Raw genomic sequence first — 14,581 nt, 5'->3', positions numbered from 1 at the left:
CTTGGCAGAAATGATCAATACAGACTTTTTTTAGGGCTTGTACAGCAAAAATGAATTGTCATCATTCTGTAACAAGGTCTTCGGTTTCAAGTACGAGTAATCTGAAGTTTGAACCCCACTGTGGCCACAGACATTATTCGGTTACAATTCCAATACTTTTGGAGGAGACTGTGGAAATATCAATCATAATTCACAATCACGTTTCAGTAACTTTTTAATCTGCACCAAAAGAATCACAGACAGTAGCAACTCATTTCTACTCTCAGCTTTGATTCTAAAACTACGATCTTTTGGCTCAATGTGGCACTTTCACAGATCGTATTCAGAGATAAATCATGCGATTGTCAGTATGTCCTCGAACATAAAGTGCACTGTTCAACGTAATCAAACAAACACTGTGACGTAAATACAGAAAATATTTGTGAATGTGGCGATAAGAACTTAGCATCATTAACAGTGCAATCTGAACACAACAACTCCGTTTATTAGCCACCAAAACTGCTTTTCACAGTCACGCTTAAAAACGATAAATACATTTTATACTTCTGAGTCGACAGCCGGTGAAAATAAATAAGATAAAAGCATCTGTGCTCTTCCAGAAGTGAAATCTGTTCAGCAATACTTCCTAATTATATTTAGACATTTTTTCAGCAACAATAACTGTACGACCAAAAAAAAAAAAATAAATAAAAAAAATAAAAGGAAATTATTTAGTCACAATAACGGCTGCTCTTTAATGCTGTCAGTCCTCAGTAGAAAAAGGTGCCAAAATCGCCCATGCCATTGCGGACAAACTGGTTTCCCTGAGCCGAGACGAATATCTCGTGTTCCATCAGGCCTTCGACCGCGCGGCTGCACGTTGCCTCCTTGTTTCTGGTCAGCTGACGACAAAACTGCCACTTCCTGGACACGGTGGCAGCGACATCATTCTCCAACAGACTCGTGGTCGGGATGGCTGCTGTCGGCGATTGACCGTCACTGTCGGGGGCAGCCATCGTTGGAGTGATATCATCATCTGGGACACACCCCTCTAGTTCATCCGTACACCTGGTCCCCACCTCAGCTGGAAACGAGCACAGAGCCGTTAAGTTTATAATTGATGTAACCAAAGTCCAAGACATAGTCAGTGACTTGGAAATGTTCATGTATCAATCCGCTGAAGAAAACTGGCAATAAAAAGTGTTCCATTACTTATGCAACCCACATCATCTTGTCTTTTATATTTGGAATTAATTTATATCAAGTTGAAGAGATTTGCTTTCAGTTTGAGTTTAAGGAAGTTAATTTTAGAAATATTATTTTGTATCTTTTGTATTTGAAATGGCATAAACAAATTAAAATGTGTGAAATACCAAGTGTTCCAATACTTTTGTAGGACATGGTATACCCACCATGACACTTCATTAGGTACACCAGGTCAACCACTCATTAAAACAAATCTCTGATCAGCCAATCACATGGCAGAAACTTAAAGTACATAGACATGGTCAAGAGGATCTGCTGCACTTCAAAAATAAATAAATAATAATAATAAAAAAAATATCAAAACTCAAAATGACAGAAAAGTGACTTCAGACACTTTGAAGATGCCATGGTTGTTGTTGCCAGATGGATAAATTTCATCCATCCATTTTCTATACCAGCTTACACAGCATGCTCGACACAGCATATCCACACTAAAACCTTCAAAATTAGTGCATTACTTTAAAACTAAAACATATAGCTGATATTTTCACTTTGTAAAACTTCAGATGTGACGTTAATTTAAATAACTTATCCGAAATTAGTTTTGCTAAAATTTTAACCATAAGTTAAAACTGTATGACTCTGGATGACTTGGATGATATTGCCAGTGTTTCAGTATGGGGTCAAAAGAAATGAGTTTGTTTGCTTTTCTGTGACCAGCTCTCCTTTGCCTGCAGAGGATAGAGCTGTTTCTTCTGGAACCAGCTCTTCTGTGTTTGCAGAGGATAGAACTGTGCATCTACTACAAAACATTTAACAGGTAGGTGCTCAACTGATTATGGACTTCATAAATGTTTGTAACTGTTAAGCTTTGTTTACCATGTCTGCAAAAATATGTTGGTGGTCTAAAAATTACCGGACCAAAACTTATCGGAAGATAATTGGTCCAATGATGGTTTTCAAAGTTATCTGAAAAGCTAATCCAATAATGAAAACATTATCTTTGATAATTAGCGGATTAGTGGAACTGTGCCCACCACTGCCGAGGAGTGTACAGTAGTGTTCAGAATAATAGTAGTGCTATGTGACTAAAAAGATTAATCCAGGTTTTGGGTATATTTCTTATTGTTACATGGGAAAAAAGGTACCAGCAGATTCAGTAGATTCTCACAAATCCAACAAGACCAAGCATTCATGATATGCACTTAAGGCTATGAAATTGGGCTATTAGTAAAAAAAAAAAAAAAGTAGAAAAGGGGGTGTTCACAATAATAGTAGCATCTGCTGTTGATGCTACAAACTCAAAACTAATGTTCAAACTGCTTTTTTAGCAATCCTGTGAATCACTAAACTAGTATTTAGTTGTATAACCACAATTTTTTATGATTTCTTCACATCTGCGAGGCATTATTTTTGTTGGTTTGGAACCAAGATTATGCATCTTTACTAGTGTGCTTGGGGTCACTGTCTTGTTGAAACACCCATTTCAAGGGCATGTCCTCTTCAGCATAAGGCAACATGACCTCTTCAAGTATTTTGACATATCCAAACTGATCCATGATACCTGGTATGCGATATATAGGCCCAACAACACTGACTGAATGCCACACTACTATTATTGTGAACACCCCCTTTTCTACTTTTTTTTTTTTTACTAATAGCCCAATTTCATAGCCTTAAGAGTGTGCATATCATGAATGCTTGGTCTTGTTGGATTTGTGAGAATCTACTGGTACCTTGTTTCCCATGTAACAGTAAGAAATATATTCGGAACCTGGATTAATTTTTTTAGTCACATAGCACTACTATTATTCGAACACTACTGTATATAGATAGTCTGTACCACAAACTCTCCACATTTGGACAACAGAAGACTAGCAAAACACTACGTGTTTCTAGAAGTCTGGATTTCTGCATACTTTCAAATGGTAGGCACAAAATTACATTGATGTGGGCCATGGGGGGGGGGGGGGGGGGGGGGGGGTTAGGGTTAGGGTTAGTCCTAACTAAGTTAGGACTTAAAGTTTTGGCCCAAAGCCCCTGGTTAGGGGTCTGGGGGTTCTCCCACAGAAAAAATTAGAAATCTCAGATGCATTGTGGTGCATTTTCAGGTCTATTTACCAAACAAAAAAAAATTAATTTTTTGTTGGGTCAGGTCAGTTTTTCCACCCAAGTCTTTTCACATAACTTGTATTGTGCTACCAGTCTTCAATCCATAAAACATACATTGTGTCTCACAGTGCACAGTAAAGGAAATGACAATTCAACAAACTCAAAAATAATAATTCTCAGTATCAATTCAAATTGAACACATGGCACATTAATGCATCAACTTGTTCAACGTTCACTCGCTTCTGAGTTTTCCTAGTTTTGGCAGAAGCTTTGGAGCTATTGATTTTCCATTTCCATTTCCAAATTCTTGGCCACCTTAAAATTCTTACAAATGTGTGTTTACTTAAAGATTAATTTCTGAATACTGTATATTATGAAGTTAAACTTTTCTTAGATTAGAAAACTTGTAATTAAAATTGTTTAATTAGAAAAAAAGATTCTTTAGAAATCTTTGATGTTCACCTTTAAATTAAAACAATAACTTATCTGTTGTTGTTGAGATAATTATAAGGAACAGTGCAGACAAATAAAATAGCATGAAAAGCAATGTGTACATTTTTAAGTCAAGTAGATTCATTCAGCAAATGTTTATTTCTGATGTGGGACAAAAACAAATAAAAAGCTAAGTTACTTAAAGCTGAGACTTTTCTTGTTTTTACACAGTAACAATTAAAAAACTGTGTACCTTTATTTGGTAAAAAAAAAAAAATAGGTCAAACAATTTATGAATATAAAAGGTTTACTCAGCTAGACAGTGACTGATTTAACATCTTTCAGCTAAAAGCTAATGTTAGCTGATAAACTTCAGTAGAGCACTAAGTCCACGTATAATTTTTTAATTACTCACTCGCCTCATAAATTTGTTGAAGCTTCACTGCTCAAACTCAATCTTGTGGTTTTGACTCGCAGACAGAGTTAAACTCTCATCTGAATGTTAACGGCGTTAGCATTTTTAGCTTCACCTGTTAGCTCCACTTATATGATTACTCGAGGAAAAACGTAGTTCATAACTTGTCCACAACAAAGTAAACCGTTACAAGAACCAATGAATGTATTCTGACGTATGTTATCAAAAATAACCCAGAAATGTTCCCCACGTGAGTAAAAACCCGGATCTCCAGTCATTTCTGCAAAACTTTCATCACTAGAATTAAAAAGCGTGGACCATTGACTGCTTTGTCTCAGTAATTCGAGGCACTGATGGTGCAGTGGTGTGGTAACTGTGTAACGTGATCATGTCAGTATGAACCAGAAACTCTAGATCGTTGCTGAATCCATGAATCTAAAAACCAAAGCAGGTCCAAAGGCAAAACAGGGTCCACCTGCACTAGCAAGTGTTACCTAATGAAGGGGTCACTGACTTTAGATCAGCGCTGTGTAGTGGTGTTTGCTTTCTTCTGAACCCCCCTACTTGTAGCGAAGAAAAACTGAAATATTATTTACACACTGAACACCTTCTTTTCACTGTTCTTGAGGTTTATCATAATCTCACTGTACTGCATTTACATTTGATAATTTATAAATGGAGAATGTTTGAAATCTAAATCACCTACCTGTACCTTCACCTTCACCAGGGAGAGCTTGGAGTTTGTGCTGTTCTGCATTGCTGGCTTTCACCAGGATCACCCCGTAGCCTTCATTATTGTGGATCACGTTGTTTTCCATGGTGATGGACGGCATCATGTCCAGCTTATCTGCAAAGTCCTGAAAGGCCGAGAACATAACTGTTCAAATGATCATCGGTTTTTGAGCCCACTGTCAAGATAATGACAGGATAACTCAAAAACTGCTGGATGATTTCCTTCAAACCTTGTGGGAAAACGTACATACACAAAAAACACTGTTACAGATACATGATATTTACTTATACATTTATATTTTTGTGTGTAGCGCACACAGGGTATGTGTCAGCCCTTCAACTGGTAGAAAAACCTAATCACTCTTCAGGTTTTATTGAAGGTATTGGAGAAAGGTGTTCATTCATTTACACCCCCAAATCAGAAAAAGATGGAGCAATATGGAAAATGCAAAAACCAAAACAAAATACAGTGATCCTTACATTTATTTCATTGCAGACTGTATGAAATCAATATATTTTATGTGTTGTGTGGTCAACCTCCTTTCATTTATTAAGATATATCCTGCATGTAAGGTCTGCAACACATTCCAAAGAAAGTTGGGATGCCAAGGCATTTACCACTTTGTAATGCTGCCATTCCTTCTCATGACACTGAAAAGTTGTTTTGGCACTGAGGATACCAAGTGAAGAAGCATTTCAGGTGTTAATTTGTCCCACTGTCTTGAAGTGTGCAACAGTACAATGTGGTCATCCTTACATTTTTCATTTTAAAATTCTTCACACATTCACATTTGGGGAGAGGTCACGACTACAGCCAGTAGTCCTAACCTTTTTTTCCTGTAGCCTTGCCTTTGTAATGTGTGCAGAATGTGATTTTGCTTTGTCTCGTTGCACGAACATTCTTGGGAAAGTTGTCGTCTTGAAGGCAGCACGTTTACTAAAATGTCAATGTATTTTTCTGCATTAATGCTGCCATCACAGAAGTGTAAATTACCATTGTCAAGGGCACTGACATAACCCCAGGCCATGACAGACCCTGGCTTTTGGACTTGTTGCTAATAAAAGTCTGAATGGTCCAAAAAAAGATCTGGAATACTGATTCGTCTAATCACAATACATGTTTTCACTGTGTGATGGTCCAACCCAGATGTCTCCAAGTGCAGAGAAGATGACACAGCTTCTGGACAAGGTTAACACAAGGCTTCTGTTTTTGTACAGTAAAGTTTGTAGTGGCATTTGTGAACAACAATATTGTAATGTTTGACAAAGGTTTCCCAAAATAATCCCTTGCCCATGTGGTTAAATCAACTATTGATGAATAATTTGATGCAGTGCCATCTGATGGATCAGAAATCACGGGTGTTTGCCTCAGGCTTGTGCAGTTGCCTTTTAATGCACTGATATTCCCCCAGATTCCTTGAATCATAGTTTCTCACAGTGGTTTAGTGGTTAGCACCATTGCCTGACAGTGAGAATGTCCTGGGTTCTCTTCAGACTTGGTCCATTCTGTGTGGAGTTTGCATGTTCTCCCCGTGGTGGTGTGGGTTCCTTGTGGGTGCTCTGGCTTCCTCCCACTTCCAAAAACATGCAGGTTAAGTGAAATTAAATCAAACTGTAAAAGTAACTGATGGCAGTTGTTCATGAAGAGGCCTTTACATTTCAGAGCTGCTTTAACAAACAACAAGAGTCAAACGGTTTTTCTCACCTTGATGAGGACCCCGTCCTTGCAGTGGTGAACACCGTTCCCAATCAGACTGCAAACACTGCCGGGGTAAATCTCTACACCGGCCCCCTGCAGGCAGCAGCAATACTTAGCTTACAGCACAGACAAAACTCACACAGTCACTGTGCATGTTAATGCCCCCTGACATTTGCACAATTTTGATGCATGCACTTGCATGCCCTGTGTCGTGCAGGAGAGTAAACTCATCTTTAACAGGTGTGGACTGAACGCGAGAGGGGCGCCGACGCATGTAACTGCACAAAGAGAATTTTGAAATGTTCAAAAAAAAAATCTTTCACACATAAATGCCGTACAATGTTGCGCAATCTACTCGCCAACACTACGTGCAGCTCGTGAAGTCAAGTAAAGAAGAAGTGAACAGTGTGAGTGATTGCATCAGTGCACTGCATCACAGCGCAACTCGTCTGAACAATTTAAAAGATATGTTAAATCTATCATAAACGTACTTTTACAGCTGCACACAAGAAGGAAAGTACATGCAACTGTTTTACCAAGCCACGACAATGTAAACATGACAAATAACTACATTTTTAGGCGGCTCTAAATGCTTTCTCCGTCTCATTCAGCGCGCGAGCTTGAACAGCTGCTGCTGGAGCGGCCCTCTGTGATTCAGGAAACGATTAGAGCCATTTCCAACAGCTAACTCACAGGAAATGATAAACCCGCCACAAAATAATTATTTTATATACGCAGCATCCAGCAGATAGCACGTGGCAGCCTGTGGAACAAAGCACAGCATCCAGCTGGGAACACAGCTGGTGAGATTGTCAGGACAATGTGCATGCATCAAAGTCGTGCAATTGTCAGGGAGCCTAAAATTCAGTGCTGTCACGCGTGGCTCTCTGTCTGTTTCCAAACCACACGCTGTGTGACACACGATGCAGCGACTATCGTTTAAGGGACGAACCTTCATTTTTGAATGTTGACTCTTAAATTTTCACACTCCCACATCATTCATGATGACATCGTTATTACAATTACTCAGAACAAAGTCTCACACACACACGGACCTATTTCAGTGTTAAATAAAAGTTCACGGTGGAGAAATCATGATCTTAAGGAGCGGAGATGCCCGCTGTGCACACCGACTGTGAGAAAGGACAAGAGATCGATGAGCAGCTGAATGTGCTCGTTTTTAAAAGTAGATCTGCCCACCTAGAATAAATATACAGGAACACACGTGTTTGATTTTTTTTTCCTTAAATGGCTTTATACACAGAGGTGGGGTGAAGTAATTATTACCAGAGAGCTTCAGGAGTGACATTTGACACATTAAAAAACAAGAGCAATCAAAGATTTCTGACGTACACCAATCTGGATCACCTCCAAAATTCAGTGGAGTCTTCCATGGCCTAATATCCATCTGTGGATATTAGGCCATCAAAATTCATGAAGTAGTTTTGAGTAATCCTGCCAATAGACAGACAGACAAATAAATAAACAAATGCTGATGATTTTATTACATCCTTGGCAGACGTGATAAATAAAAATATCCATTCAGCTTGTAACAAGTGTCAAAGTTCTGTCACACTATTTGTGATGTGTTCATACAAGAACAGGTCACGTCACCAGGTCGTAAATACTTTTATAGTCATTAATTATGAATGATTTATAATTATCAAAACAATGAAATCTGTTTGGCCCCTTTGAGTTAAGGATTTTGAGGTCAAACTGACTGATCATTCCATACTCATACAGTTGTATGTAAAAATGTGGGCACCTCTGATAATTTTAATGATTTTTCTTTATAAATCATTGGTTGTTTGGATCAGCAATTTCAGTTAAATATACCACATAGCAGACAAACACAGATATTTCAGAAGTGAAAATGAAGTTTATAGGATTTACAGAAAGTGTGCAATAATTCTTTAAACAAAATTAGGCAGGTGCATAAATTTGGGCACCCCAACAGAAAAATAACAACAACAAAAAAATTAAATTTTGCAGAAATAACAGCCTCTAAACGCTTCCTATAGCTTCCAATGAGAGTGTGCATTCTGGTTGGAGGTATTTTGGCCCATTATTCTTTACAAAACATCTCAGGTTTGTTGGTTTCCGACCATGGACAGCCCACTTAAAATCACACCACAGATTTTCAATAATATTCAGGTCTGGGGACTGACATGGCCATTCCAGAAAATTGTACTTGTTCCTCTGCATGAATGTCTTAATAGATTTTGAGCAGTGTTTAGGGTCGTTGTCTTGTTGAAAGATCCAGCAACTTCAACTTTGTCACTGATTCATGAACATTGTTCTCAAGAATCTGCTGATATTGACTAGAATCCATGTGACCCTCAACTTTAACAAGATTCCCAGTACCTGCACTGGCCACACAGCATGATGGAACCACCTCTAAATTTAACTGTAGGTAGCAAGTGTTTTTCTTGGAATGCTGTGTTCTTTTTCAGCCATGCATACCACCCCTTGTTATGTCCAAATAATAATAACTTTATTCCAAATAAAGCTGAAATTTCTGATCCAGACAACCAATGATTTATAAAGGAAAATCATGAAAATTAGCAGGGGTGCCCAAACCTTTGCATAAAACTGTACATGAAACATGCCACAAGACACCTTTGGCTTGTGTTTCCTTTTCTATTAACAATTCAACATAAAAATCTATTAAGTATTAATACCTTTGGACTATTTTTTTTTATTATTGTTGTTTACATTAAAACACCCGTGTTACATGGACAAATCTCCTCAATTTTCAATTCAATTTCAATTTATTTTCATTTATATAGCACCATATCACAACAGAGTTGTGTCAAGGCGCTTAACACAAATAAGGTCTAACCTTACTAACCCCCAGAGCAGCAGTGGTAAAGAAAAACTCCTGAGTAAGAAACCTCAAGCAGACCAGACTCAAAGGGGTGATTCCTCTGCTTGGGCCATGCTACAGACACAAATTACAGAACAATTCACAAAACGAGTATACAGGAAAAGCTGTTGGTGCACAGGACAGGAGGGCTCTTTTTGCAGAATATTATCACAGGTGTTTTTGTGTGAAAAGGTCAGGAGACCAAAAAAATGTGAGCAGGTATTCTGCAGAAAGAGAGGTTGTGATACACAGAGCACATTTGTCTGTGTGCATCACAGGTGTTTTGATATGAAAAGGTCCAAAAGTACTGGTGTTGAATAGATCTGCTTATTTTATTTATTATTTGTGAACAACAATGGAAAAATCAAGCCAAAGGTGTTTCACAGAAAGGGGTCTTATGTCAGATGGATTCGTCTGAATTCATCAGAGTGTGTTTGACCTCAAAATGCCTTTAAATAAAGAAGCCAAATGGATTTTATTCTTCAAATCAGTGGTTTTCATACTATGAGCCTTCAGGGGGAGCGCAAGGGATGGGTATCATGAACCAGTTCTTTTCAAGAATCATTATGAAATGATTCAATCCACCAACAGAATTTTTTCTTAATGAAAATTATCGGTCCTTCAGAGCAGCCGTTGTGTTTGAGGGCGTTTTATCTGGAAAATGCTGAATTCTTTAAGTTGATTGCAGACCCTGCAGCATCTGTAATCAGCTGCTTCTGTAACGGCTCCGCTTTGAAGCCTGAAACAATCAAACAGTGCTCTGATCCGCTGTTTCGTTGGTTCATTGCTTCGCCACTTTTCAAAAGTGGCAAAACTGCTTCTTAACCCCTCTCAAAGCCATTTAAAAATGTTAATCCTGAGTCACTTTTGTGTGGATTAAAGTTACTAACTGGGACTCTTGTGTTGTTACAGGCAAGAAACCAGAATCGTCCTCCGTTCCGTTCCCACAGCTCCAAACACTGCCGAGTCAAGTTAGAGTCTGGCCGGAATTAATAGCTTCAAAGCGAATCGCCATTTTAAATCAAATGACCTCTTTCTAAATGTTGTAACACAGACAACAAACAGACTAAAATGTATTTTTCCTCCCAAAATGAGACGTCCTGCGTTCTTTATGAATTACATTGATGCTGATGCGCAGTCGTCTGTAAGAGCTTAGCTCAGAGGTATGGAGTGACATTCATGCCATTATTGTCTGAAAGGAAAAGCTTTAGAGAAAAACTACAGATTTTGTTCCTTTCCATTTATGTCCAGAGATAAAGGATCCAGTGACCAATTTCATATTTATTTACTTTACGACTCAATAAAATGTTATTGACATAGAAAACCTGTAAAGCCTACTTTTAGTACACAGAAAATTCGATAAGGAATTGGATCGATAATGGCATCAATAGATCAAATCTTAATATCTATCCCTTATTATTTATGTTAAAATTTATTAGTTATGCCAAAGATGTTTAAAAACACAGACGTTCAAATGTTTTAAAAAAAACCCCAATGTTTAAAATATGACAAAAAGTAAAAATAGAAGAATGGAAAGTTCTTCAAAAACATGTTTCAAATGTTTACAAAGGCTGTAAAATGGGTAAATGCATAGATAGTTCCTTAAAAATGCATAAATACCTTTAAAATGTGTTTAAGATGTGTAAAAGAACACAAAAGAAACACACGAAGATGTTGAGATTGTGTGTATGTGTGTCGGTGGGTGGGGGGTAGCTATTCTTCTGTTCTGAGGGGAGCTCACTCTCCCACACTTTGAAAATCCCTGCTTTGATTTGATGAAAATGCCAGGTTGTTGTGCGTTTGCATGCACAAATATACACAGCAAGGGCTTCAAAATGTACAGATTTCCGAACAGAAGAAACATTTGGGAAAATGAAGTCAGCCGTGTGGGATGAAAGTGACTTCATCAGAGTTTTGAGAGGTAAATTTATTGTTCAGTAAAACTCAACTAAACTGTAATTGTATAAACCAGATATTCACAGTCACTGAACAAAAAAAGTCCCAAAGTTTTTGTATTGTTTTCCATGCAATAAACACCGTATATAACATATTTTGTACAGCGGATTTTTCACTCACATCGGATAAAATGTCCCGTCTGATCGCAGTGTATTTCCATTAAAAAGCCCTCGCATGTGGGACCAGAGTCATTTCTGTGATTAAAAGTCCGACTGTTTATTTTTTTTTTCACACCATGCTTAGACTTGGATCCGCAGCCTGATGTGCACCTGTTAAATCAGACACAAAAGGCTGGGATTTGGCACTTTGCTGCTTTCACTGCTTCATATTTTAATAGTTTTTACAGTGCGCACGCTGATTAACTATTTTTATATTTATTTGATAGCACCTGTACCTGGATGTGTTGCTGTATGTGGTTAAGTGATTTTAAAAAATGTTGAAAACATCAAAGGTTCACTCAGTAGTTCAGCGCAGTTGGCGCCATGTTCTGAGTTGACACCACTCTCTCTATTAAGGCACTCTAATCTGGGCTAAACTCACTGAATGGGTCCCGTTTGGTGAGGAACTAAAACGGTTCGGTAAATATTTGCACATATTTGTCTCGAGTAAACTTGGTGTTCACCAGCAGCCTGTCACAGGTTCAAAGAATCAGAGGACGAGCTCCCAGTACAGAGCTGCAACTTCAGTGGCTCAGAGGTCGTGTGGACGTGACAGGGATTATTCTTGCTACAGTACAAGCCCCTCCCACCCGTCCCCGCCCCACCCCTTCCCCGGGGGTCATGTGATCCTGCTCACCTTGGAGCCATAGATGTCACACATGTTCATTGTGAGGTGAGCAGATGTTCGCACAATAACGCCTGTCGTCTCGCACTGCAGCACACAGTTCTCCAACGTCAACTTGCCCTCACGCACACCTAAATCAAACCAGGAAAAATCAAAATAAAACACACATTCAGTGGTAGAGGACCAACTGTGTGCAATTTCATTCAACATCAACAGCACACATGGACACACAACCAAATACTTTACTTTGGAAAAAACAGTTTCTTTAAACTCTGACAAGGAGGTTATGTTTTTGCTTCTGGTACCATTAATCTGTTTGGAAATGAGGTACTGAAAAAAGACATACGGGCAATTCCATGAGACCGTAACGTCCATTAAAGCTTTCAATGGTCCTGCTGTCATCCGGCCGTCCCAGAGAACGATGGTTTGTCCAGTATTTCATCATCCTATTGAGAATAAGAAGTCTCTGGGATGGCTGGACCACAGCAGGACCACTCAACGCCCTAACAGACGTGACAGGTCACAGAATGTGGCCTGCAGGACCAAGGAAAGGTCTCATTGTGTTTTTGATTGGATCCAGATCAAGTTGTGGTTCTTGCCTTTGGATGTTTGATCTACCTTTTTTTTTTTTCTTTTTTTTTTTTTTTAAATCAGGACTGCGGTTTAGTTCAGCAACCAGGATTAATGCCAGCATCTGCACCATAATCCTCAAATAAAGAACAATGGAAACCAGACAGGCAGGAGGAAACAAAAACAAATTTTCCTTAGTGAGCTTGAAACATCCCCAATCAGGATCAAAGATAAGGGTCAAAGTTCAGCAATAAAGATCTAAGGTCAGGATTAAAAATAAATGATCAAAGACAAAGTTAGAAGGATCGGGGTCATAGGTCACCATTAATGATTTAAGAATGTTAAAGAAACATAACAGGAAAAAGTAAAAAAAAAAAAAAAAAAAAAACAACAAGAGGACTGATGGACCTTGGTGGAGAAATCTAGTTTAATTAAGATGTTTCATCCAAAAGTGAACATTAACATCTAGAATATGAAGTAAATTATATAACATATATGGCTCCATACATTTTTTGATTGAATGATTTAACTGAACTCGAGGTAGGTCAAGTGATAAATCGAACCTTGATTCCAGTTATGATTTTGGCTTCCAATGTTTCAGATAAAAACATAATTAAGATAAAGCAAATGTTTTGCTCCTTCTACCATGTGGACTGAACCCAGAGTGCCTGTGTGAACTCACTCCTCCCACAAACTGTAAAGGTTTTTCTCACTGCATGAGCAGAGTCATCTGTGATGCTCAGTACCAAATTCCATCTCAGAGCGGGACTGAACCACACAGCAGCGCTCAGAGCAGGAACGCTTTCTACTTCAGTGACATTACAGCGATGTGTAGCGACATAGCTGTGTTTATTTGAACTCTGTGTGGAGCTGCTCAAAGAGCCCAGCGGTCTGCCAGGGGGCATCTTTACCAGATGCCCGAACCACCTCAATATAAAGGAGCAGTGGCTCTACTCCGAGCTCCCTACGGATGACAGAGCTTCTCACCTCATCTCCAAGGGAGACACCAACCACCCTCCTAAGGAAGCCCATTTTGGCCGCTTGTACCCGCGATCTAGTTCTTTCAATCATGACCCAACCCTCATGATCATAGGTGAGAGTAGGAATGAAGATTGACCAGTAGATCGAGAGGTTCGCCTTTCAGTTCAGCTCCCTTTTTGTCACAACAGCACGGTAAAGTGAATATTGCATTCACTTTACCGCCCCTGCTGCGCTGATTCTCCGGCCAATCTCATGCTCCATTGTCCCCTCAGTCATGAACAAGACCCCTAGGTACTTAAACTCCTTCACTTGGGGCAAGACCACATTCCCTACCCGGAGTAGGCAATTCATCAGTTTCCCACTAAGAAGCACAGCCTCAGATTTAGAGGTGCTGATCCTCATCCCAGCTGCTTCACACTCGGCTGTGCATGACTAAACATTATTAGAAAATCTCTGGAGTATTTTTGATAAAAAATATGGAGTTAAAATATTTGTTATTGACAAACTACAACCCCAATTCCAATGAAGTTGGGACGTTGTGTAAAATATAAATAAAAACAGAATGATTTGCAAATCCTCTTCAACCTATATTCAACTGAATACACCACAAAGACAAGATATTTAATGTTCAAACTGATAAACTTTGTTTTTGTGCAAATATTTGCTAATTTTGAAATGGATGCCTGCAACACATTTCAAAAAAGTTTGGACAGGGCAACAAAAGACCAGGACAGTTGAATGTTCAAAGAACACCTAATTGGAAACAGGCGAGTGTCATGATTGGATATAAAAGCATCCCCAAAAGGTTCAGCCATTCACAAGCAAAGATGGGGTGAGGATCACCACTTTG

The 14,581-nt window shown here is 38.8% G+C and overlaps 1 protein-coding gene across 2 annotated transcripts in view; it reads right to left on the bottom strand.

The window, feature by feature from the left end:
- Positions 1-717: 717 nt before the first annotated feature.
- shcbp1 (SHC SH2-domain binding protein 1) overlaps positions 718-14,581 on the bottom strand; it is a 32,696-nt gene continuing 18,832 nt past the window's right edge. Inside the window, exons 10-13 of one of the 2 annotated variants that reach the window (XM_034184388.1) lie at positions 12,193-12,311; positions 6,582-6,668; positions 4,851-5,001; positions 718-1,063 (exon numbers count right to left, since the gene is read on the bottom strand). In XM_034184388.1, the coding sequence (XP_034040279.1) occupies positions 750-1,063; positions 4,851-5,001; positions 6,582-6,668; positions 12,193-12,311 (671 nt within the window). In that variant the 3' untranslated portion in view covers positions 718-749. The remainder of the gene's footprint in view (positions 1,064-4,850; positions 5,002-6,581; positions 6,669-12,192; positions 12,312-14,581) is intronic. The other variant, XM_034184394.1, reaches the window with a different exon arrangement.

This window comes from Thalassophryne amazonica, chromosome 2 (assembly GCF_902500255.1).
Source record: "Thalassophryne amazonica chromosome 2, fThaAma1.1, whole genome shotgun sequence".
In the NCBI taxonomy this organism is placed as follows: Eukaryota; Metazoa; Chordata; class Actinopteri; order Batrachoidiformes; family Batrachoididae; genus Thalassophryne; species Thalassophryne amazonica.
The sequence above is the reverse complement of the archived record's forward strand: the minus strand, read 5'-3'. Positions and strand labels throughout refer to the sequence as shown.